This window comes from Dysidea avara, chromosome 10 (assembly GCF_963678975.1).
Source record: "Dysidea avara chromosome 10, odDysAvar1.4, whole genome shotgun sequence".
Lineage (NCBI taxonomy): Eukaryota > Metazoa > Porifera > Demospongiae > Dictyoceratida > Dysideidae > Dysidea > Dysidea avara.
This window is the reverse complement of record NC_089281.1, coordinates 27,913,372-27,939,176: the sequence shown is the minus strand read 5'-3', so window position 1 is coordinate 27,939,176 and position 25,805 is coordinate 27,913,372. Positions and strand designations below refer to the sequence as shown.

Sequence of the window (25,805 nt, the reverse complement as noted above, 5' to 3'; positions counted from 1 at the left end):
TCTCGGGGAGGATTGTTCCAGGTTCCCTCGCTTTCTTCGAAGGTATGTCTGTTTCTGTGTTGCAAAACTCCTCTCAAACTGACCTTCAAGCCATTTTAGATGATTCACTTTTTAAACAGCTTGTAAGCAGTTCCACTATTCGTGATCAAGCACGTCTGCGTGCTTTATCACATTCTTCTGGCACCAGCAGTGGTTGGCTTAAAGCACTTCCACAGCCTGCTTTGGGTCTAGCTATTCCTCCTCACGATTTTACTATAGCTTTACGTTTGTGGCTTGGCATTCCTTTGTTCCCTTCTTTACCACTCTGTACTTGTCTATCTGTCATTGACCAGTTTGGTGATCATCTGCTGGGGAGCTCTCATGGTCCCTTGAGAATCCAGCATCATAATGCTTTAGTGTCTGTTGTACACCATGCCTTGCTCCAAGATCACCCTGGTGTTCTTAGGGAGCAAGGCATTTCATCTGACCAATCTCGTCCTGGCGACATATACCACCCTGACTTTCATCTTGGTCGTCCTGCCTATTTTGATCTCTCCGTCAGGAGTACCACTCAGTCTGCTGTCATATCTTCTGCTTCTTCTCAGGCTGGGGTGGCCGCTGCTGTTGGTAAGATAGCTAAGGACAACCAATACCAGGACATTGTGAATGATAATGGAGGAGATTTTATCCCTCTTGTATGTGAGACCTTTGGTGTTTGGTCACCATATGCCCTATCAATTTTAGGATCCATAGCTGACAGAACAACTGTTAGAAATGGTTTACCTCGAAAGTTTGCTAGGCGCCAACTTCTCCAGCAACTGTCTGTGACTTTGTGGAGGTACAATGCAAAAATGATACTCCGCCAGTATTTGCTTACTGCTGAGGACGAATTTCCTGACTTCGACATTGGTTAAGTTAAGTACGTAGGTAGTAATAAGTATATAGTTAGGTAATAACAAGAGTCCATAATAAGAGAGATCTTATTATGGACTCTTGGTAAAGTAGTAGTATGGTGTAGTTTTCAGTATGTACGTGTGTTACATATTGGTGTTATTTTTTTAAACCTGTACTTTTAAGGGCGCGTATCTGAACCTTTGAAGTCAGCATTGATGATTACACTCCATCAGTTTAGACCAATCAAGTTCAAATGAGATACTGTAGCGGACTGGGTGTGCCCCTCCTTTTACAGCTCCTGAACTCTAGTAGGAGTAAGACCTATTATGTACACCAGACCATAAACTGAATTTGAAGTCAGTGAAGCATCATCCTTGGTCTCAACAATGAGGGACATCCCATATCCATGAGGCAGTACTGTCACACAGGATCAAACATAGCACAGTTCATACACCCTATACAACTTTGATTCGTGTGCCATACAACTCAAGTTACAAATAACAACACCTTGCCAGGATATTATTTACATGTCATATGAAACTACATGATGTAAACATTGCAAATCCGACTAGGAGGTTGATTCTTGCTCTACTCTTGCATGGGCCTGTTGCAGCTTGTCTTGTGTTATACTTCTGACTCCATCTAGTCTGCCAGCAGGTCTGTTGGTTCTGCAACTGCTCACTCAGATGCTAACAGCTTACCTAGCATTACAATAAATCATAAATCAAAAATCTAATTAAGACTACTACATAAACACACCACAAATAATTCATTTCACCAGAGTAATTTCTCCTGCCAGATATTTTATGTGGGCAGCAGGAAAGACTCCTGGTTTCTGTTGCACAAATTTTCCCAAAATACAATAAATTACGTATACAATATTAATTTTTGCACTAAAGATAAATTTACATATACATAGTGAACCAGATTCAACTGTATTGGGGAAGTCAAGAACCTAAGCCCACAGTACTTTCAAAGTTCAGCAAAAAAAAAAGGCTGTAATCCACATTCAACCATAATAATGTGAACTATACAATGTGTAGAGTTAGCCCTGTCAACACTCCAGCTGTGATCATGGAATATGGAGAACAGTGACCAGGTAATTTACTTGCAGTCCCCAAACAAAATGTCTGGCATGTAAGACTAATACCAAAGGAGATTAGATACCTTTGTGCAATATGCAATTTCATCAGATTGTTTACTGAGGTAGTTGGTAAACGTCATATTAAGTCAAGTCGTATTATTATGTGCATAATTATATTCATGAAGAGGGTAATTTATTTGAAACAAGTTCGAAAAACATTTCACCCATTGTTTTCTCATTACCACACCTGTGTGTTGGTAATGCAGCACACACACACAAAAGGCAAACACAAAAACACGCTTTTGTACTACAAAGTCACACACACGCACGCACACACTAAAGCAAAGCTTTTGGTAATAGTATAGCAGCCAGGCACACACACATTAAAGCAAAACTTTCAGCAATAGCATCAACATAATTCCAAAAACCCAGTTTGAGACCATTGCTAAAGAGCACACACTAGATCATTATCTGTAATATCCTTCCCTCTGGTTCTTAGGTGGTCTTCCAACCTTGAATTTCTTGTAATTTCTCTCCTTTCATCAAAGTTCTGATGCCAAGACTATACATGTGAAATTTTCTGTTGCTCATTTTAAACTCTGCCTACACGAAAGTAACAGGAAGGATTCATAAACTAGATATGGAGTGACATTCTCCAAAGTTAACATTTGTACTGAACCTTGGAAACTCTTCAGAAAGTAGTTCACGAAGCTCAGTAAAACTACACAAACTTGTACAAATATCGCTCTGGAATGCCCTGTAAATAAGCATTCTCCCTCAAACAACGCCCCTGTTGTTAGAAAATTTGATCCATTAACACTTCCAAGGTCAAAATAAAAGGGTGGGAAATGTTAACACCGTTTAGGAACGTTGTGTCACTTCAAGAAAACTACACAACGGTAAATAGCGTTGAACTCCACAGTAAACAACAAAATGACAGCCGGCGCTAAAACACACAAATAAGAAACTTACCCATCCAATGTACTTCATATAGCCATAGCTTCAGCTTTAACGCACGAAGAATACGTGCACTGCACGCCTGCTCGAGTACCTGTCACTCAAAGGCTCCACCATAGATAATAGACACCCTATTATCTATGGCTCCACCATCTTTTACTTCACCAGCGAAACAGCGAAACAGCGAAACGCGCATTAATTTACGAAAATAATAATTTTGTAGTGCGTTGCCAATCCCTATTATAAGTCTAGTATCTATGGTTTAGCCAAGAATGTGCTTCCAAAAAAGCATGTAATCCGCCATTGTAAGCCTTCCGACCAAGTGACGTGAAGTGGTCCAACTAACCAGAACAATTATCATCACAAGACCACAAGTCATTCTAGTCTGGCGCCGCCCGCCCTTCGCATAAAGTAAGGGTCTGGTGAAATACAGATACTAAATCATTTCTAGCGCCCAGATTCGGCGCTAGCCAATTAGTGCATGCCAATGACGTTCACCATATATATAATCTATGCGTTCACACAGAAATCGCCTTGGCAACACAATGCTTTTGTTCGAATTGAAGTGCAATCATCTGACGTAACTAGCATACGTACGCTGTCTAATTGAATTCCTTTTGAAATGATTAGGTATTTGTATTTCACCAGACCGGGAAAAAAAATAATAAAAATTTCACCAGACCCTTACTTTTTGCGAAGGGGCGGGCGGCGCCAGACTAAAGTCATTCTCGTTACAAAATAAAGTCGTTCATGCCACCATAGATAATAGACACCCCTACCTGGATTGGAAGCACACGTATAGTGCCCATCATAGATAATAGACACCCGTACCTGGGTTGGAAACTTCTAAGCGCCACCTAAATTCATCCGCGTTTCGCGCCCCTAAGTGCTGCACAGTGAATTTTTATAAACACATGTTCTGCTTACTAGCGAGTTGTAGACAAAGTGCTATGAGCTAAAAGGTTAGGCCTATTTATTGTGGGTGTACTGATGTGTGTTAGTCCGCAATTTGACAAGTGCGAAGGATTGATATGAGGGGCGTAATTTATCCACTTCGCAAATAGAAGCGAATATACCATGAAACACTTACCAGTACACGTAGCATCAGTAATAAAGAAACATTGGCGTGAAACTAACCTTGTTCACCCAGCCGTTTCCACAAACATGTGTAAATACTTTTCACACGGAAGTCGCCTGTATCGCTAGAGAGCCAATCACCATCCAAGAAACAATTTACTAGACTTTACAGTTAAAGTATTCAAGCTGTATCCAGATAGTAAAATTGACAGTTTTGCATAGAAAAGAGAGATAGAAAACTAGAGACGCGGATGGTACTATAGTTTTATATTGGCGCCATACAGTGTTTCCAATCCAGGTACGGTGTCTATTATCTATGTGCCCATAGACCTTATTCACTGAATTAATTTCATAACGCTTACAACCCGTTGCGAAGGAGTTGTCCGCCAATATTCGCCATTTGCAGTACCAAAACCATAGTAACATCACAATTCTCCGCCAAATTCGCCATTTGCAGTACCATAACTATGGTAACATGATAGCAACCGTTGTGCTCGCCCAGTTTTAGAACTCAAAATGGCGTCCGAAAGACCGGGAGCCTTGTATGGCTTCGCGTGACATCAGAGGGCGCTTACTGTTCTAAATGAATAAGGTCTATACAAAACTACTGTTTAGTAGATTGTTTCTTGGGTGGCAATTGGCCTACTACTGGTCTGGGCGCCGAGCATGTTCTTATAAAATATACTCCCGGTACTGTGTATAGTACAAGGGGCGCGAAGCGCGGATAGATTAGGTGGCGCTTAGAAGTTTCCAATCCAGTATGGGGTGTCTATTATCTATGATGCCACCGTTCTGCTGTAATAGGATTAAATTTGTTGAGGCGCGAAACCAGCCAGTCTGTGGGCGCGCGGCGCAGTTTCCAATCCAGGGGGGTATATTATCTATGCTTGCACTAATCGCGCTGTAAATGACAAATGACGGCGGTTAGAAGCTTCATTTAAAAGCGAGATAATTCTTAGATGATGAGCGCTTAGTTTGGCACAAAAAACGGTTCGATACATGCATCAGCTGGCGAGAAAATCGTTGGACGCCATTGGAATTGTAGACGGACAGACGGCTTTTCAGCTTTATATATATAGATTGCATGTCAGCCATGCACTTTAACTAAGTCAAATCCAACATTATTCTCTAGTACTAGATATTAGTTGTCATAAGAGCACAGTATCAGGGCTATGAAGGGAAATCTGGCAGCCCAGGTAGTAAGAGCAATTAGTAGGGACCCCAACCTATTTTACCTATACAGTAGCAATCTGTGTTCAAATTAGAATTCAGCAACACTCAACTATTAGTGTGCAAATCAACAATATTATAGTGTAGCTGTAAAATTTTAGGGGGTCTGGGAGTGCAACCCCCATGCAGCAGCTGTAGCAATTTGCATGTTCACATGTCTTACAAGTTTTAATTCAGCTATGCTTCCAACTATAGTCTCCCTGTAGTTCAGCTACAATGCAAAGCACCCAGTACAGATCTAGAGTTCAGCTAAGTCAAGTCATCCTGCAGAGAGTTTAGCTATATTTAAGTAGCAACATTATAAGTTACTCAGTAAAGAGTAACAAATCACTACAGAATTCATGATCATGAGATACAAACAAATCAGAGCTATTATCCTTATAGTCATGATAAAAATTATTTTATTGCAACTATAATTTACAAAAATAGTTCAAATTAAATAAATTTCTCTTCTTCCTGCAGTAAAGATAAACGTTGGCCCCAAAGCCAGCTTATGGCCGGTTTTGCGACTTAACATCAATACCAAAACAGCCAAGCTGTGAAAAGAGTACAACCATTTGTGATCATAAAAAATGGCATTAGCATCATTGCTTGGCGCCCACCTTTGATTTCACAACCTTTGTCACTCTGGCCCTTTTGAGAGTGAGAGCCACACCTTTTTCACAGCTTGACCGACTGTTTTGGTATGGATTCTAATTAATGTGCATGTGGAACAGGGTCAAATGACTTGGCAAAGTACAAAAACAAACAATGAACAGACTTTGATGCTCCAATGCAGGGGCAGATCTAGGGGGTGGGCTTTGGGGGCTGAGGTCCCCCCCCCCCCTCCCCCCTTCACTTTTAGGGTTTACTTGATGAGTATGTTGAGGATTATAATGAAATTTTGTCTTAGCATAATTATATGATCACTAATAATACAAATACTCATAAACTCACCTTATAAACATCTTTCCAAGGTATTATCAGTAGATTTATACTAAAGGTTATGCAACAAGGACACGGATCAGCATTAGAGGTGTACAAGATCAAGATACTCTAATAGAGCAGTCACCTAACTACTCTAATAGAACATTCAGTGTAAACATAAAAGTTGGTTCTGTTATGGATTTTTTCCAAATCTGCCTTCACCTATTCATACATTGAAGTGCATTGTCTGTTTAAAGGCTTGTTTATTTACTTGTGTAGTATTACCAGTACCAGTATACTTAATTCAGGTATACAATTTCCATTGAAAATGCTCTCAGATTCAATCTCGTATCATTCAAATTTCAAAAATTTCCTGTTTCAACATTATTATTCTATCATGCACATAATTGTGAGAGGGTGCATCATGTGCTTGGTTGTCTGAACCTACCCAAACCCTTTCCATGAGCAAATGCTGCAGAGAGCCATATATTTAAAGGCAGTATATAAAGTATCTACAGGCAGAAATATGCATTTTATGTGGAAATGTCTCCAAATTACAGTATTTGGCATCCATTTTTCAAAATTTCCTTGGGGGGGGGGGGGGAGGGGCATGCCCCCAGACCCCTCGAGTCAAGTTCCAGTACCTTGAGTTAGCCCCCCCCTTTTTATAAATCCTAGATCCGCCCATGCAATGAGAGAGACCAATCATCTATACAGCTTGAAGTGTATAGTCATAGAACAATTTTCTTGAAAGCCATATTGGTACTGGCTCGACAGACAATTCTTTCTCAGCATGGAATGTAATTGTTTGTGTATTATACACTCTAAAACTATAACAAAAATTCAAGCTAGTAGGACAATAATTTTCTGGAAGGTGTCATTCATTACCCTTGCGAACAGGAACAACATTGGCAGAAATCCAGTCAAAAGGTATAATACTCAACGAAGAATACACTTGATCAGCTGTTAGTTTCAGCATACATGGCCCAATACAACCTGGGCCACAAGACTATGCAACATTCAGAGAGCACAACTGACTGTAAACATCATTGGATGTATAAATAGTTCTCTGTGCTGAATGCCATGCTGCTTGACAGAAAATCAGTTCTTGCTGTCACACAACACAATACAAATTGCTTGTATACACTATATTGAAGATATCCAGGACAAACTGTTGTAGACAGCAAGATATATGTTCACTTTTCCAAGGAATATCTGTTACTTTGTTTTGAGAGAAAGTACAAAACTGCTGGATGCAATGGCATGACCAGAACCTTGGCTATTAAAGTCATGTTTGGGAATTACTAAACTAAGATCGACATGTTCTAGTTACTAAAACACTCACCGTAACAGAATTTTTAAGCAACTATTACATATTCTTTAGCTCAAATCACTTTCAGATTCAATTTTAGATAGTTACTCTTCCTGCATTGGCATGCTTGCACACAAAAATATGTCTTCCCCGAGTTCCTCTAGGCCCTGGAATTACAATAACTCTGGTTATATCCTGCAAGCATGCTGATAATTATAATACTGGTGGAAACCTCTTTGGAAAATCCTGTGTGCATTCCTGTCATGCACAAATTACAATGAAAATTGTTTACAAATCAATTACAAGCGAGGAGATAATAAAGATAAAATTTAGTAGACATAAAATGTGACAATGCAAAACAAACTCCTTAGACAAAGCATGCCTAAATTTTTGCATTCAGATATTATGTATACATAGCTAGTGGTCCATCTATTGTTTGAACTCATTGGACATGTGTGTTCAGATATAATCAAAGTTCGGATAAACAAAGCCCATTCAGAACCCTGTTCTACTATTCTAATAGAATGCACACTTTAGATTAAAATACTCTCTAATATAACGGTCATTTACACTGTTGGGACAATGGAATGTTTAATCAGTGACCTGGACCACTGTACACATATATGTACAATAGAATGGCACTTATTATTAGCTACAAAAAAACCCATACAATACAAAATGTACATGATAGTGCATAGTACTAATAATTAAAACAGTTAACTAAAAAAAAAAACAACAACTCTTTTCAGAAACAGAGTGATATTTGTAGTTGCACAAGTAACAATCAAACAATTGAAGATAAGGCAGTTGTTGCAAATAGGCTGTGAGTGATGATAGCACATCATTTTCAATAGCAAATTGATATATTATCACACAATGAGCACCATCTTCTATTGCACACACAAAAGCATCTCTGATAAGGTCTTGGATTCGAGATTGGGTGGAAACAACAGCTTGGATGACAGCACAATTTTCTTTGATGTTAGTTTCAACGATACTGTAGCTAACAAGGTCGGTAATATTTTTAGTTTCATTTTGCACTACATAGGTGAACATATAATTTGGTACAGTTGGACACAGAAAATGGTGAGAAAACTCTTCTTCACTAGTAAAGACTTGTCTGATCTCAAACTGTGATGCATACTTGTTGACAAGGGCTAATGCGCTACAAACATCTTCTGATGTTATTTTCCTCCAACCAGGAGTACTGGGGGAGTTGGGGAGTCTTGTGGAATGGGTTAACTGATATTTCCACATAGTGAGTGTAGTGATGGGCTTTAGTAAACCAGTTCTAACATGCTGAACAAATTGATTAATCTTATGTAAATTAGCCCTTCTCTGAAATTCTTTAAATAACATGTACCACAATCGTTTGTTATGATACTTCTTATGAATACAAATTATTGGAGAAGCGCATGTTATTGATACTCCTCCGATACTCATACAAACAGGATGAGCATAAACTATACCAACTAGGTTACCATTAGTTGCTCTGATACCAAATTGCCACTCACTTCTTGCGTGGGGGTGTGAAATTTTACCAAGGTATGGATTTCTACTGGTTATATGAATTTCGCCAAACTTCACTCTTGAATTACAATCAATAAAATTTACTACCTTGTCAGCATCACTACTACTCAGTGGAATCCATTGAAATTCTTTTAGTAAAGAGTATGGTTCTTGTCTAACATGTTCTGGTAATGGCTCAATAAGACCAACCTTCCCCACCTCTTGTCCATGCCACAAGAAGGGAAGACCGATATATTCATCTGCTTCTTCACAGACCAGGGACTCGATTGCTAATGATGACACCTCATCATGTTTCATCTTCATCGAACTATATGCTTGGAAAACCAGTTCTTGTGGTACCTGCCATGTCAATTCAACACAACCTGTTTTAATGGAATGTAACACCATCTTTTCTCTTGTACCAAATATATCATATTCTAAGACACGTTTATGCTCTATTATATCCAGGAAAGTCAATTCATGTGGTTCTTTCTTAAATTTTTCAGTGATTATCACAGAATTTTTAAGTGGTACTACACTCACATAAGGAAGTATTTCATTTACCCTATGTGAATAGTGAATTTGTTTAAATTGTTCCAACAACTCTTCAGCCTCAGGTGATCTTGATGCACTCACAAGAGCCTCTAGAAGTCTTGTGTCAAACCAGTTCCAATATGGAGATAATGCCAGTACATCCAACATGTCATTTAGTGATTTAGTTGGCTTCAGGTCTTGAATTAAACTGTCAGGTAGCGTACTATCAATTGCTCGTATTTCTTCATAACAAGCCCTTCGCATTCTCTGGAAATTTTTAGTTTCCAGAATGTCTGCAATATTTGATGTTAACTTGTGGTAGGCCGAGTTAATCTTTCTGGTAGAATACTTCTCTATAGCAGTGGGATAAACTTTCTCTTTTTCACCTAATGATAGAGAAACATATATGGTATAATTGTACTATAAAATTAGTATATCTCCTGCATATAATGGTGAAAGAAATTGCTATTAATTCTATGATTTCTTAATCAAGAATTTGGGGGAAGGAGGTGAAGTTATTTGATATACTAGCTCAAGTTCATATATACATCAAAACAGGAACTAGTTAGTCAAAGATGTGTCAGGGTATTGAATTGAATATTTTTGTGAATGGTGAAGCCAGATCCTACGGTTGGGAGAGGTTGATGTACAAGGGTTGTAATGATGATATTTTCATACTTTGTGTACACAATTTTATTACTAGTACTCCCACTAGGTCTGCTGAATAACCAATTTGTGTGACATACTGTAGTGACCATATTGTGTGATACCAGTTACACCACAGTGAGGCACTAGGCAATTTGAAAGATCTCAAATCTAAAAAGAATTAAAATTCTGCAGTTGAATTTGTAGGTATTTTTGATGGTAATGTACATACACATACCGGGGTTGAAACAAGTCAATACATGATGCTGACCCAGATAACCCATTGAGTAATTTATGTCAATTAAAACCAAGGCATGCACCAAGAGCTACATTTTAGGCACTCCACTAGTGTATTAAATACACAGGATGACAGAGCAGGTATAAGCTTTATAAATAACAGTGGGCATGGCTCCACGTAAGCTTACACAGCAAAACATGTTACATTTGTTTTTTTCGTTAAATTTAGTACATGCTAAACCTGCAAAATGTATGGTTAATTAATTACATCAATTCACAAATTCATAAAATCACTAAATTTTGTATGTGCTAATTTTGCCAATATACAAATTCGCTAAATGTAGCGTATCGCTAAATTTAGTTACCTTAGGTATAAAAATATATTCTCTGTGAAAAGGTAAAACGTCGTGTTGAAGTCTTGTTAAATTTCTTATAAATCTTAAATCCATTAGATTTGTATGTCACAACCAATACCAAAACTGTAACTGGTATTGAAACTAAACTGTAAACTGTAACTACTACAAACTGTAACTGGTATTCATTGTAAAAAAAATCTTAATACTGCTCCATTCAAAATTTTATATGCCATAATTAAGTCCATACAATTTCGATAGTAAGATAAACTAGGCAGGTTAAGGCTTTGTAGTCTGTCAGAGTAAGGTAAGTTTTGAAGGGTAGGTATCAACTTTGTGGCTCTTCTTTGAATATTTTCCAGTTCACGGATCTTTCCCATTTGATGAGGATTCCATATGGTAGAGACTTAGTTTAGAATGGGTCTTACAAGTGTGGTGTAAAGTAATCGTATTACAAGAGTTAAAATTTCATTTAATGATGCCTAACACATTGTTGGCTTTGTGTATTATTTGGTTGATACGTGTATTGAAATGTAAATTCTCATCAAATGTGACACCCAAATCTTTCTCCTCTTGAACAGTACTAATGGGTGTGCATTATACTATGAAATTGGCCCTGATCCAATCAGCAAAAATCCACAATCATAATTTTAATAAAGTAGATGGAGTTAAAGCATGGTACTTGAATATATGCTGCATCAAATAGTACCACAGTTGGTGGGAAAAATGGATTAGACATGGACACTATATTGTTTTACGCAACAAATAAAGTACAACTCTACTATAGTACGTTTGCGTTGAGCTGAATCCTGGGTTGTTGGTTAAGAAACCATACAAGATCAAAGGCTTTAAACATAATGTTCATGATGCATTTATTCGTAAGCCCATGTTACGGACGCGCACTTAATTGTTGAGAATATGGCGTCCAGTGCACCGTCAGCGAGTGTGGAGCGAAACCCTCTTGGAAAGAAGTTAAACAGCCAAACGAAGTATCTACTTATGAAACTATGGGAGTACTTTAAGCAAGAAGTGAAGAAATGTAAAATTTCTGTCAACATCACGGAGAGAATCTCAAAGGCCACTGGTATTGTATGTAATGCATTCTTTGCTGGGTTTTGGCATACATTACGCCATGCAGGGATTTCAAGGACATCCATTGTAAGAGTTAGAATGGAGTACCGCAAGAAAGGCAGTTTATCTACACCAAGAAAAAGGTACAAAAAGCACTTTGCACAAGCCCGCTCAATTGTAATCGTCAGGTACAAATGTTCACGAGTCCATGTTGATGCAGACAGTTTGGACCGAGATGCCATCAGACAAGATCCATTCATTGTACGGAAGGAAGGAAATCTATCACTCTCAAAGATTTTGGTAAGTTAAATTTTGAACCCTGGAACTTTGTCACGTACTCCGTCTTAGGCCAAACTTAAGAATGATGGTGTTTTCTCTGGAGGTAGAAAATAGCTTTAAAGAGTGTTGAGTGATATGGGATTTAAGTACAAGACGATTAATGACAAGAGGTTAGCATTGAAACTGTTTGTGCTTTAATGTCACTACATGTATACGCAGGGTATGTTATGAGCAGCCCTGTATAGTCCATCAGCATCATAAATATTAAAGACGAACGAGGTGCAACAGAACTGAAGGAAGACCAGTTGTGTATTTGGATGAGACTTGGGTAATGAAGAACTTCTAGAGCAATTCCTCATCCAAATCAGCAGTGATAGTGAAGATGGTGATGGTGGTATTAATGAATCTTCCACTAGCAGCAACGGGTCCAAGTCTTCTTCTGGGCTTACTTCATCTGATGTAAGATTGCTTGATATTTGCAGTATTGGTGTTACAACTTGATTTTGTTCCCCAGGAGTCATCAGGTAGCTGGGATTAAACTCTGTGAAATACATGAAAATACAGATGAAGTGTAAGTGTGTGCACTTTAATAAAAAATATCATTGCTTTATTATGCTAGCAGAAGTTGAACATACCATCCCTTGTATATTTAATCAGTGCAGGAGTGTTTGGAAGCCACTACAGGTACTATCAGCCCAAATTCATACAAACAGTATTATTTCATTTGTTGAAACTTTTACAGCTTTTTGGGAATGTAACTTCAAAAAAAAAATGCGGGCTAGAAAAACTGTGTACATGTGTGGCGAAGTGATGAGAAAAGGATTAAAATGACAAATTGACTAAATGGGAATAGAAGATGATAGGCAGCTGTGTGGTGAATGTGAAGTAAAATACATGTTGTTTGACTCACTTGCAGGTACACCAATGCTGCGTAACAGATTTCGAGCTGTTATAATTATTTTGGTTTTTTCTCTTTAGAGGCTGAAGAAGTTTTTTCCCTGAATGTAAGCAGGCCACTAATCTTCTAAATACAGTGCAACAGTGGCCCCAGCTCTTCTACTTACACACAAAATCTGTTTTATTTTTCTTGTAAAAGTGTATTGCAGCCTCTTACATAATGGATGGTGAAATCATGCATGTTGAGGGTGGGTGTGTGACGTCTGGCTTCGCCACAAACATGAACATCAAAGGGCCACGCTTTAGAGGCTTCCCCATTGAAAATGTATGGCGAAGCTTTACAGTGTCATAACTGGAGTGCCTTACATTCGAATGAAGCGCTTTTAATATATTTTTAGCGGATTGAGAAGTGCTACATATCGAGCAATACAGGAGGCCCACGCAATGTAGCAATCGTAAGTTATTAATCGTTTTTGAGGATTCGGCTCAACGCGAACGTACTATAGTACTAATAGCCAGACCTTCAGAGATGGGTGGGCACACTTACCCACATTTTTCAATACATGCAACTATCTAGTACAAAATGTGAGTTCAGTGATGGAGTCTGCAAACATTTGGTTGCTTTAAAAAGTATATCTAGCTAGCTAATTAAACGTACACTACGCTGCAGCTTATTTCACCAATCTAATGAAGCTAGAACCAACATCACATGAAAACCGACTTATTGCATCTCCTTGTCTTAATCTCTTTTGACTCATCTGTGCTTTGCTCAGTCACCAAATTTTCATCTCCAACTGACTTGCCTGGTGTCATATAGTCTCGTGCCCAAACCCCACCCACTGCGTTGAGTAGGGTCTGGAGACTTATGCTACATTTTAGGCCCACTGCCATATTGTTTATGCAGTTGTATCCATGGTTCCAGTCGGCTATCTTCGTCGTTCTTTCATATCAAATCGCAATGTAGCTGAATTAAAGCGTTTGATTGGTTAGGAATGAAAAATGGTGTAGGGCCCAAAACTCTTGCGTTTGTCACCAGACCCTACTCAATGCAGTGGGTGGGGTCTGGGCATGAGACTAGGTGCCATAATGATGGCAAGTTATAATATAATAACCGGAACCGGAATGGAATGGAATGGTCACTCTGATAACTCCACTATCAAGCACACTAGTTGTATGAAGGTAAGTTTTTGGTGAGTTCGAGGCGAGTTAGGGTTGGAGCAAGCAAAGTGAGCGTCCCGGCAAAGCCAGGCCAACCCTAGCTTGCCTCGAACTCACCAAAAACTTACCTTCATACAGACAGTGGAAGACATCATTATGCTTAACAGGCAAACCTCAGGTTAACGTTAGGGCCAGGTTCTTCTTATTCACCTGGTTTAGTCATTTCGTTCTGTTCCATTCCTGATTCTGGTTCCGGTTATTGTAACTTGCCCATAATGATATAAGTTTCATCTATCATTTTAGGCCACCCAACCCTGCCAACAAAAGAATACGTACTGTTACTTAAAACTCAGTATTCTGTGGAAATATAGACTGGATCTTATTTCCCCCATTCCTGCCTAAAATTGTGATACTACATCGAAAAGCACTGAATTACCTGGATCATGTGATGTACTTAATTGTTAAATGCTTCTCAATATCAGCAATGAAAATATCACACTACTAAAGTATGCACTACCTGCTTCACTAACTTCAGTGACCAAAACATCTTCATGTTCTTGACTACTAGAAACACCAATAAATAATCCTCCACCAACTTGACACACAAAATACATAAAGAAAGTGACATCTACTAAATATCTGGGCTTTACCAGTAATTGTAACCTCTCCATACTAATCTACATTTGCATTCCTGCAAAGAAATGCTGTAATGCCCTAAGAACACAAGCATATTTCAGTTACATCAGACCAATAACTGAATATGCATCCACAGTACGGTCTCCACACACCATGACAGATATTCAGAAACTTGAAATGATACAATATTTTGTTTTTAATCAATTATCATGATATGTTATAGTGTAACTAGCATGATTACCAAGATAAGTGGACAACACTTCAATGCTGAAGAGATATTGATAAGATAATATGTTTTATAAGATGCTAACGTGGGTTAGATCTCTTCTTCTATGAAGCACTTCTACTATCGCTGGCTATGTCCACATGTCATGTCATGTGTAAAGTTCTACCTAGTGGACACATCTTGGATCAAAGAATGCTTTGGCATTCCTGCTTTGCTGTTAGCACCTCTTGATTCAATCTTTACTGATGAAAATGAGTGACTACTTTCCAAAAACAAGCTAAAGCAGTAACAAGGGATCTTTCCTTTAATGCAGCTTCAGTTGAAGCTCCATTAATTATAAAGTGACAAGTTGAGAATATGATCAGCACAAGCAATTTGTATCTTCTCCAAGTTGTCTCTCAACATTTTAACAATGTTGGAACTATTCTTGGTTGTAAAGCAGCTAACCTGATCATCTTCCATTCATCAGCCAGGTTTCTAAGAGCAGCATCAATGTTTGTATGATTATGTGTTCCAGGTCATGGCAAGTAGGAAGCTTGTTATGCTTCATTTCAATGATCATATCAAGAAGTTTGCGGACATTTGCTATACTTTGTCCATGGCAAAAATTCCAGCTGGAACAGCATGTCCAATGCATTTTGATTGAAAAACCATTAAAAATTTAATTAATTATCGTGTACCGCCTACCTCGAGTCTGTTTAGTAACTTTCCGAATTAGATACGTGTAAACCAACTCTCTGCAAGTACAATGATACCAAAAGAAGTCCAATTCACGGAAATTTTGGCATGTCAAAATGGCCTAAACTGACCGGGTGTAGCAAATTTCCCCATACATTTTGTATTGGGCATTTCGGGGGCATGCAATAAAAGGCGTAATAACCCGTGACACGTGATAGATACCTCAGATTCCGAATCAGATTTGGAAAGAGCAGTGAATAGCAATTAAGATGAGCTATAGCAAAAGGAAATCAGGAAATTTAAGCATAAGGTTGAAAATCACTTACTTTTTCTATGGCGAATTGAATGGAGGATATTTGGAAGGAAACACTCTGAGCTATTTCAATGTCTTGACAGCCATTAACCTTCACTATATTAGTGTTGCAATGAAACAAAAGTACTGTAAATTAGTTTCTGTAGGTTAGTTTGCAAAAATTACAGTGTTTTGTGATTAAGCCAAATTATGTCTGTGCCATGTAACAAACTTCTTCATATGTGTCATTAGTATGGTTTTCATAAAAATTAAAGAAAAAAATTGATTGATTAAACCAATAATAGTCTTCTACAGGGGACAGTACAGTGCGGTTTTGAATCTTGCATCAGCTTCAAGAATCTCTCTCCATCTACAGTACTTACTGGGTGCATGTCTTTAGCAATAAAATTAGTTACTGCATGCCTATGTTAATTAACATCTTATTATTATTATTATTATCAAATTTACCACAATGGAAGGCATACACAAAAGGCAAAGCCTGTACAAGGTGTCAGCCACAAAAAAGAACACTACAACTACAAAAATATACAACAAACAAATAATTACAAAACTGCACAACAATACAAAAACATCAATTAACACACACATAATGGTATAATGAATGCCGGAAGGATTTTGGATTTGGATTATTGAGGATGGTTAATGGTACAGAATTCCACAGAAAGACAGTGTTAACAAAGAACGAATAACGACGAGAGTTGATGGTTGACTGTGGTGGGTTTATTGACAAGTGATGACTTCTAGTAGATGAAATTGAATTAAATTTACAGTGACAACTAAACTTGATGGATGTACGTTGGTGATAAATATTATGGAGGAAAGAAATAGAAAGGTACTGACGTCTTGATTCAAGGGTAGGGAGATTAAGCTGAGAGCAGCAATCACTTGAAGATACAGTCCATGAATTGGTCATATGATAGGAACTAGTAGAGTCTTACCATAGTAGCTGCGGGATGTTGTTCTGCATGCATTCTTTGGTGAATGCTTCCATTGAAGGACAATCAAGGGATAGAATTACTTCTTAGTTGTTCTAGCAGGTAGAATACTGTAATACCTTTTGTGTTGTAGTTAGAATGTATCCAAGCTTTTAGGCTGATTTTCTGAACTTGGTATTATCTTAGCTTATTGGCTTTAGCTAGGTTAAGCATGGAGTGATATGTTTATTGTGAAGAATTATACAATAGGAGACTTGAAGATAGCCTTTTGCAGTGTAAGCTAAGGCTTTGACTCATAATGAAGTATTCATGTGGTGGGTGTTTAATAGAAACAACATGTAGACAACTTCTAGATAACATGCCTGTACCGAGGTAGAATCAACAAAGTTTATTGTAAGAACGGAATTTTCAACTAGAGTAGGGACCATAGTACATCGATAAAAAGTACTGAAACAAGCTGGAGTAGTGCACGATATTAAATCACAGTAAAACAATAAGAAGTGTTATATCCCTACTGTGCATTTCCATTATGGTATCTTGAGCACAGTAGGGATATAACATTTCTTATTGTTTTACTGTGATTTAATATCGTGCACTACTCCAGCTTGTTTCAGTACTTTTTATCGATGTACTATGGTCCCTACTCTAGTTGAAAATTCTAAATTTTTCTGTGTACTTGTTTGTTGACTTTTTTTTTGTAAATAATTATTATGACTGGTGAACCCACGAATACCACATCTGAAATGGCGCCGCGTGCCCTAATTATCGTCTGAAAAGTAAAATATCTATTACGCTTTGTTGTCAGCTATGTTCAACCCGTTACACAGCATTTTCCAATCAAGAACTGTTTGAAAAGCACCTCCGCTATCAAAATAGCCACTATGACAAATACGGACAATTTCCGTTACGCGAAGGGAAGCCATCACATGCTATCGCCAAATCGACACTTTTCGCTGTCAGCAAAGATGAATGGAACACAAAGGAGGACACTGGTAAGTCCATGAAGAATGCATTGTACGTATTGCGGTATGCCAAAAGGCACCTGTCGGGCAGAAGCGACGTCGAACAGTGAAAAAATCAAGCCCGTAGCCTTAGCTGTTATCGAGTTACGCTTGTCTGAAGGCATCAGTCAGTCAGTCAGTTACTCAGTCAGTCACTAGAAAATTCCGTTAAATAAATAATTTTTAAAATTCCGTAGCAACTTGTTGAAAGCATTTCGGGTCGATCTGAAAGCTTGTTTGGGCTTACTTTTACCTAACCAATACTGCCTCATCGTCATCAGGGAAAATTGGGCTGCTTTTTGGGTGATATTATTTCGTGGGCCACGTCTACTCCTTTGTGGTCCCTACTATACAGTACTATGGTACTGTATGATAGCCATTGATTGAAAATCTTGTACAAGTTTTTGAATAGCAATTTTATACCTTCCTGGCTGCAGGAATAGTATAACTCAGACAAATGGTTAAGATAAAGATGTCTTCAGATTATAGTTGTTCTTCTACCATAGGAGACAGACCGACAACAGAAATTTCAATATGTATGAGTTCCTTTATAAGAAAACTATAGTTCTTATACCCCAAATGGGTTATTGATTTGCTCGATTGGTATGAATATTTCATTTATTCGAATGGGCACAAGAAATGTTCCGTTGCCATCTTGAAAAATTAAATGTGCATGCTCAGAATGTAGCCAGATATGCATGTAATATTTAAGCAATTACAGTTAAGTCTCACAGTCCTAATGGTTTTACTTTCTTTCTGCAACACAGAAGCAATTCAAAACTTTTGTCTAAAGCATAATATGACTTGGCCAAAGAACGTCACATTAGGAGCAGTATAAATAAACAACTACCATAACAGTGAACTAAAAAAAACTTTGACAAATTTGGCGAATAGCGCTACAATCGTCAAAGTTTTATCCGCCAATTATTTTTAGCAATCACATGAGCAGATTAACAATGTTGAAAGGATGGGTATCAAAGTATCGTGACAGGTATCGTGGGTATTTAAGAGTTCACAGAAATCCAAACATTCATAAGAACCAGCAAATGATGCTTACACTTGTATGATAGCTACCACTCGAATGCAACGTTGCTACATGCAAGTAATTAAAAGACTTGCTAATTAATGGGGTGTGGCAGCTGTTTCCATCGTGTGTCGTCATCCCTCAATGCGAGGAATAAAGACTTGTGATCGAAATGGCTGCCACTCCCCTTAATTGGCAAGTTGTTTAATCACTTGCACTCGTGTGTAGCGATGTTGCATTCGAGTGGTACAGTACGTGGTAACTAAAATATTTCACGTGAAGCCCCATTCACCAAAGTTTTTTTCGTCAATTTTGCAATAGTGGATTTTTGCCAATCTTTACTATACAGTATGCATGCACATTTGTAGTTAGCTAACATGCAAGATGCTCTACACAATTTGCTCTCCATGCAATGTTGCAAGACTGAGACAATAAATCCCGACATGCATTTGTTAACCCCAGCTTGTAGTGATGCACCGATACCACTTTTTCACTACCGATCCGATACCGATACATTTGAGGCCAGAAATGGCCGATACCGATACTTTGTCCCACAGGCATTTCTCACAAGAAACAGCTAGTGATTTAGCTTACTAAACTCATTTGCTAATCCCATCAACTGCAGTTTGCTGGTTTTGTGGCTATCAAGCGAAGATAATATAATGCACTTGTCAATTTTATGCCCCACCCCTGGGGTGGTGGGGGAATACAGGGGATTTGACAAATCGTGGTGTCAAATTCCCCACTACTGGGGCAAAATCGGCTGTCAAATCCCCACTATGTCCCCACCCCCTAGTAGGGGATTTGACAACACCTCAAGGATAAACTCATATTTCATGCATGCGACTATTAATTAACCTGGTATACACCTGTAGCTAGTAAAATTATAGTGAGTACGATTTAATTGTTTAGAAATGCAACTACCGAAAATCGGTCAGTGAATTTGAGAACTGTCAATTGCCCCAGGGGTGGGGACAAGAAGTAATGTCAAATCCCCACTTGGGGTGTGGGGACGCCCGGGGGTGGGGGGTGGGGCATGAAATTGACAAGTGCATAATAGTTTATGGCTTCAATGAATCTTATTTCGTGGCTTACTTCAGTTTCCACTGTACTAATAATGCTACCAGCTGGCTTCTTTTAAGGAATTCATGGCTTATATCAGCTTTTGCTCAACTCTGTTCAATGCGCTATGTACGCTGCCATCTTGATAAGTAATTAAATGATGTCATCTAAAGTATCGGCTGGTATTGGCAATTTATAGCTTTACCGATACAAGTCCGATACTGCCAAAATAGGGCCGCCGATACCGATACTAGTATCGGTATCGGTGCATCACTACCAGCTTGTACAAATCACTCATGCCCATACCATATAATCATTACATAGCTACACCTAGTCTCATGTGGCCAGACCGCTTTTTTCTGTGCATGGTGCAACTCCAATAGCTGTTTACTTCTGAGCTGTCCCGAGACTATGGGGATGGCAATTGAATAACATTAGCCGCAAAGGAGGCGCCAATGACGTCAGTAAGTAACTCGAGATGGTTTTGATCTGTTTATTCTTTAAACGAATCTTAATTTGCTCCAATGTCTCTTTTATAGCATCTTGAAAGTTCATCCTCATCGTGTAACAAGACTCACAACTGGAGCAGGAGTGTACGAATATCATTGTTTTACTGATGTCATGGCACCTACTTTGTGGCCAATGTTATTCAATTAGCATCCCCAGAGTCTGGGGATGGCTCAGAAGTAAACAGCTATTGGAGTTGCACCAGACCCTTTTTCCCCACCCAATACACGGAAAAAAGCGGTCTGGCCACGTGAGACTAAGCTACACCATATAGCTATACCTGGTCCTGGAGTGGGTCCTGTTTGTTCCACTTGTTTACTTGGGGGCGAGGGCGAGTTGGGTGATGGTAAGTGTTGCCTTATTCTGCTCAAAAGAATCGTTATTTCTTCTTTATTAGTTTTCATCTCATATTCAGTCATTGCATCCAGAAAAAGTTCGAATGTTTCCGTTCCACCGATTTGTAGCCCGGGTCTCATCGATCCCAAAAACACCCGCGCTTTAGCAATGTCAGTTGTCGCCTTCTCTACATTCTCGGCAAGCCCTGGATCACGTAGTAAACCTTTACTTAATAAGGTAGGATACATCGAGTCCATCGGCAGGGCCTTTTCCAATTGTTCATAGTACTTTTCAAATGCAGCAAAATATGGGTTGTCAGCCATTTTTCCGTTGTTGCTACCTTTCCCCAGGGCTGCCCTTTTCCGGCGACAAACTAATGGGTGTGGCGGCAATACCGTATAGGCTAAATATTTCGAGGGGGAAAATTTTCGCGGTTTCGGGGCTTATCAGCGAAAATTTTAGCCTTGAAATATCTAGAGTCTAATACATTTGAGAGTGTTTGCAAATCCGCGAAAATTTTATTTTTAGCAACATTGCTCAACCTCGAAATATTTAGGCTATGCGGTAAGTGGCCACACCCATTAAAAAAAAAAAACGAAAGGCGTTTACACAGTGTTTATTAGAGTATAGTTGACTATTCTATTAGAGTATTTCAATTTTATAGCAGTGGTTTTACCCTGAAATATAACTATTACTCCTTCTTGTTGAGCTTAGCTCAGTCTTCCTATTTTGCTCTTTCCATTTTTACATCACCCATATAGTCTATTGTGCTTAAGATGTAATTGCACATGTACTATATAGCTTCCACTAGCTTAAAAATTTCACATATGACTGCATGGTAGGAGTTACTTTACAACCAATACAGTGTCATAAATGATGCCGTTATTGTCAGTTGCTACAGAGATCAAATCATGGAATGTATAGTGTCTAACAGATCTTCCACCTTTATATCTGAAGCCTTTTATTTGTCCAATAAACCAAAAAACCTCATTAGATGACAGACCAATATATGGCTACCCATGCATACAATCATCCACTACCACCATTTTGCTGTGAACATAAATAATTTCTGTCACCAGGTTATTATTAAGGGTGCCATGGGTACGTAGTCCATACAATTTGAAATACTTTGTTATTGCATTTGTAGGGATTCCAGCTTTCTCCAACCCGGCTCCTGTACAAGAAGTTTTTCCTTGATTCTTATATCCCTCCCACTTTCTGCCTTCCATTCTCCTACAACTTTAAAGGTATAACAATGGCAACATGAAAGTCTTCTTTATTTGCGTTGTAGTCATCAGCTATTTGTTGAGCTCCCTATGAATCAAAAGAGTGTGTTTGTACAAAAATACTTAGTATGTGTAATGTAGAGTTGTTAGTGAGAAGCTAAGCACTTTAGAAAACTCTTTACTCTGACCAACTGAATAATTATATTTTTCCACAATTGTACAATTTATAGCACACAAAAGGTAACTCTGTATTAAATTAGTTTACTGTTTCAATACATGGTCACACGATTCATTATCAGATCAAGTCTTTTACATACATACATACATACATACATACATACATACATACATACATACATACATACATACATACATACATACATACATACATACATACATACATACATACATACATACATACATACATACATACATACATACATACATACATACATACATACATACATACATACATACATACATACATACATATACATACATACATACATACATACATACATGATACATACATACATACATACATACATACATACATACATACATACATACATACATACATACATACATACATACATACATACATACATACATACATACATACATACATACATACATACATACATACATACATACATACATACATACATACATACATAGCAATTAGTTTTGTTTGACAGGTCATGGTATACCAGCACTACTAGGTGCCATTTTGAAACTCCTCCCACTGGATACGTATGTGCCTGCTCCAGTAAGTGTAAACTAGTAATCTCTAACACTAGCTAGTAATCTCTAACACTAGCTGTATGATGAGTGTAATTACAAATTTATACATTTGCAAATGTTTATCTCTGAGCAATGGAACATGTTATGTTCATGTGGAGATTCAAGACATAACCTACCTACATTCTTGGTGAAAGTCCCAGTTTACTATCATATAGCTAGGTGGAAATTTTTGAGGGATGAAATTTTTACAAATTTCACAAGTGGTGTATCACCTTTGATTGTTTGTAGAATTCTGTGAAGAAAAAAATGCAGAGTTGCTTCACGTTTTTTGTGAAAATGTCACCCCTCAAAAATTTCTGCCTATACAATAGTATATAGTCAATAAGTACATAAGAAAATCAGGCTGGTCTGAAGGTGTCTTTGTTACACAGGTTTTACAAACAGATACAGTAGTTATAAGTATCTCCACAGTGACAGTCACTTTACAAATGATTCATACAACACTACAGGCAGCACTGATGGATCTGGTACCTAATGACAAGGCTAGAGAGTTGAAGACACCAGTATGGGATGAATATAAGAAGTTGATGAATGCTGCTGAAGGAAAGGAGGTAATTGAGGGGATAACACCTTGAGCACTGTTGGCAATAAAAATTATTCCTTCGTGTTTGGATAACAAGGAGCTTCATTTATTATTATTATTATTTTCATCCACAACAATTGATGGTGGCTTCTAAGTCTTGTGTGCCTACTGTCGGGCAAGAAATTTTTGTGGGTTGCCAAAATGTGGTAATTTTCGTGGAACAATTTTTTATATGGTTGAAACATCAATCTCCATACAACTTGTACCTAGTCTCACGTAGACCAGACCGACTTTTTTTTTCTTTGTGTGTTGGTGGGGAAAAAAGTGATCTGGTACACTTCCCATAGAATTTCTGTGTAGTGTTCCACCAGCTCTATGGTGAGTGCTGATTGGCGAAGTCATTACTACTGAGACTGAGAAACATACTTTGCAGGATAATTGTCACAGCGCCTGAAGTGTAAGAAGAGAATGGCTTCACCAATCAGCACCCACTGTAGAGCTGGTGGAATGCTACACAGAAATTCTATCGGAAGTGTACCAGGCAATTTCTTCCCCACCCCGGCACACAAGAAAAAAGTCTATGTGAGGCTAACTTGTACATGGGCTGTATTTAGATTTCGCGAATAAGACATCCATGAAATCTTGTATCCCATGAAAATTTCTTACCTTACGGTATCAGAATATTTCATGGTCCCTCCTCACTGGGTGACATTACTCATTGAGTGACTTTCCTTATTGGGAAAAGGGAAATCAGCTGGTACACATTATTACTGTCCTTGCAGATCAAAGTTAACATGATCGAGAGGTTTGAATTTTATGAAGTGGCTAAGAAAGTATTTGCAGTAGTGGCCACTGGAGAAGGGGCACCATATGGAAACATCATCCTCACTAAAGGAGTATTCCTGCTGAGGAACAATAAAGTGTTACTGTAGAATTTGTACTTTATAATTGTCAGGTGAATCCATTTAAACAGTTGAATTTTTTGTTTTACTCATATGGGTACACAGGAATTGAATTCTTGCCACCAAGGTCCCTCTAAAGGCTATTAGCTCGGGCCTGTACAGTGGGGGAGTTCTGAAACCCATCAGTACTGGCAAGAGTATATAATAGTAGCCAAGAGTATCAAACGGGTGTATTACCCCGGGATTAATGATTGCATAAAGTAACACGGATATTTCAGTAACTGTTCGTTTATAGTACCATTAAGAGTTGCTGTATTTAGCCCAATTCAGCCACTAAATCAAGCAAAAACATGATAGCATTAAAGGGGATTAGCTAATGTTAAAGTTCTGGCACTGCCAAGCAGATCGTTTGTGCAATCATTTTAGCAAGCTGGGGTTATCTTGGGTCCTTACTACACTTTCCTTGTACAATAACTGTTGAATAGTTGGTTGAATAACATGGAAAACTGGCGTACAAAGACCCGGCGTTGCCACGTACGCATTTCAAATTACCATTTCACGTAAATGAACAATTACTGAAATATATATTTTCCATTGAAAAAAAAAGTACTGAATAAAATAAAAACATATACACATCATATAATTAGCTAGCTAATTAGGTTCCAAACTGTTAGAGCAGGCCAAGTCGATTGCCGAATTACTGAAATATCCGTGATACTTTATGCAATCATTAATCATGGGCTAATACACCGTTTGACACTCTTAGTTTCTATTATGATGAGGTGATGTGTTGGTAATGTGGTATTTGTGAGATGGTTCACCAAACTTCCTCATAGCACTAGACAACTCGATAACAGGTGCAACAAATTTTGGCCCAACTGACAGGGTTTGTGGAGTCAGTACTTTGTACTTGATGTGTCTTAGATTGACTGAAGCACACATGTAATCAGGAAATGATTCATACTTATATGTGCATTATATGTTTATTGCTAGTCTGTCAGTGCCATCAGCCAAACAAACTACTAAATTTACTATTATACAATTAGTATAGAGGATGGGACAAGATCTTAAAGGTATGCATGAGCAGCGGTATGCATAAATCATTGGTGACAAAACCAGAGTGCATAGGCCACAGCCTTACATTCGCAAAGTTGTAGATCAAGAAGAATAATGTTCCACAATTTTATATACCGAATTATCAAGCAATTTGTGAGTTGTGACTGTTTTCAGAGACCCATCTTACATGCATTTCGGTGCATGTATATAAGAGGATTGCATGCCATGATGCAGTTCAGTAAAATTTCAGGGTCAAAGCCGAAAGATGTACACCAAAATTAATAATCTTTTTATCATCAGTCACTGAGCAAACAAGGAATCAAAGGAAAATTGTTCACATATTACAATAGCACAATTCCTTTGGCTCAGGTGTAAGTTGAACTATCATGATACTGCTTACTGAGACCACATGTGCAATTGTTAAAGTGTATAAGTATACATCTCTAGTCTCAGT

General features: G+C 38.2%; 3 protein-coding genes across 5 annotated transcripts; 2 read left to right on the top strand and 1 right to left on the bottom strand.

Moving 5' to 3' along the window:
• Window positions 1-7,993: 7,993 nt before the first annotated feature.
• On the bottom strand, window positions 7,994-21,233 carry LOC136236469 (uncharacterized). Its single transcript, XM_066026619.1, has 2 exons — window positions 20,785-21,233; window positions 7,994-9,868 (listed from the first exon to the last, which is right to left on the bottom strand). Exons 1-2 carry the CDS (start codon window positions 21,161-21,163, stop codon window positions 8,160-8,162), a joined length of 2,088 nt encoding a protein of 695 aa, XP_065882691.1. The 5' UTR covers window positions 21,164-21,233; the 3' UTR covers window positions 7,994-8,159.
• LOC136236473 (uncharacterized) lies at window positions 11,275-12,789 on the top strand. Of its 3 annotated transcripts, none has more exons than XR_010692140.1 (5): window positions 11,598-11,931; window positions 11,977-12,237; window positions 12,287-12,526; window positions 12,582-12,638; window positions 12,690-12,789. XR_010692140.1 is itself a non-coding variant. In XM_066026626.1 (4 exons), exons 1-3 carry the CDS (start codon window positions 11,636-11,638, stop codon window positions 12,179-12,181), a joined length of 453 nt encoding a protein of 150 aa, XP_065882698.1. In that variant the 5' UTR covers window positions 11,275-11,635; the 3' UTR covers window positions 12,182-12,237; window positions 12,287-12,476. The 3 variants fall into 3 exon arrangements, 1 of the variants encoding a protein (XP_065882698.1); XR_010692141.1 differs by lacking the exon at window positions 11,598-11,931 and having other exon boundaries at window positions 11,972-12,088; window positions 12,137-12,237; XM_066026626.1 differs by lacking the exons at window positions 12,582-12,638; window positions 12,690-12,789 and having other exon boundaries at window positions 11,275-11,931; window positions 11,977-12,088; window positions 12,137-12,237; window positions 12,287-12,476.
• On the top strand, window positions 20,806-24,387 carry LOC136236474 (fucose mutarotase-like). The gene is made up of 4 exons (XM_066026628.1): window positions 20,806-20,850; window positions 22,765-22,835; window positions 23,320-23,421; window positions 24,176-24,387. Exons 3-4 carry the CDS (start codon window positions 23,329-23,331, stop codon window positions 24,323-24,325), a joined length of 243 nt encoding a protein of 80 aa, XP_065882700.1. The 5' UTR covers window positions 20,806-20,850; window positions 22,765-22,835; window positions 23,320-23,328; the 3' UTR covers window positions 24,326-24,387.
• Window positions 24,388-25,805: the final 1,418 nt, after the last annotated feature.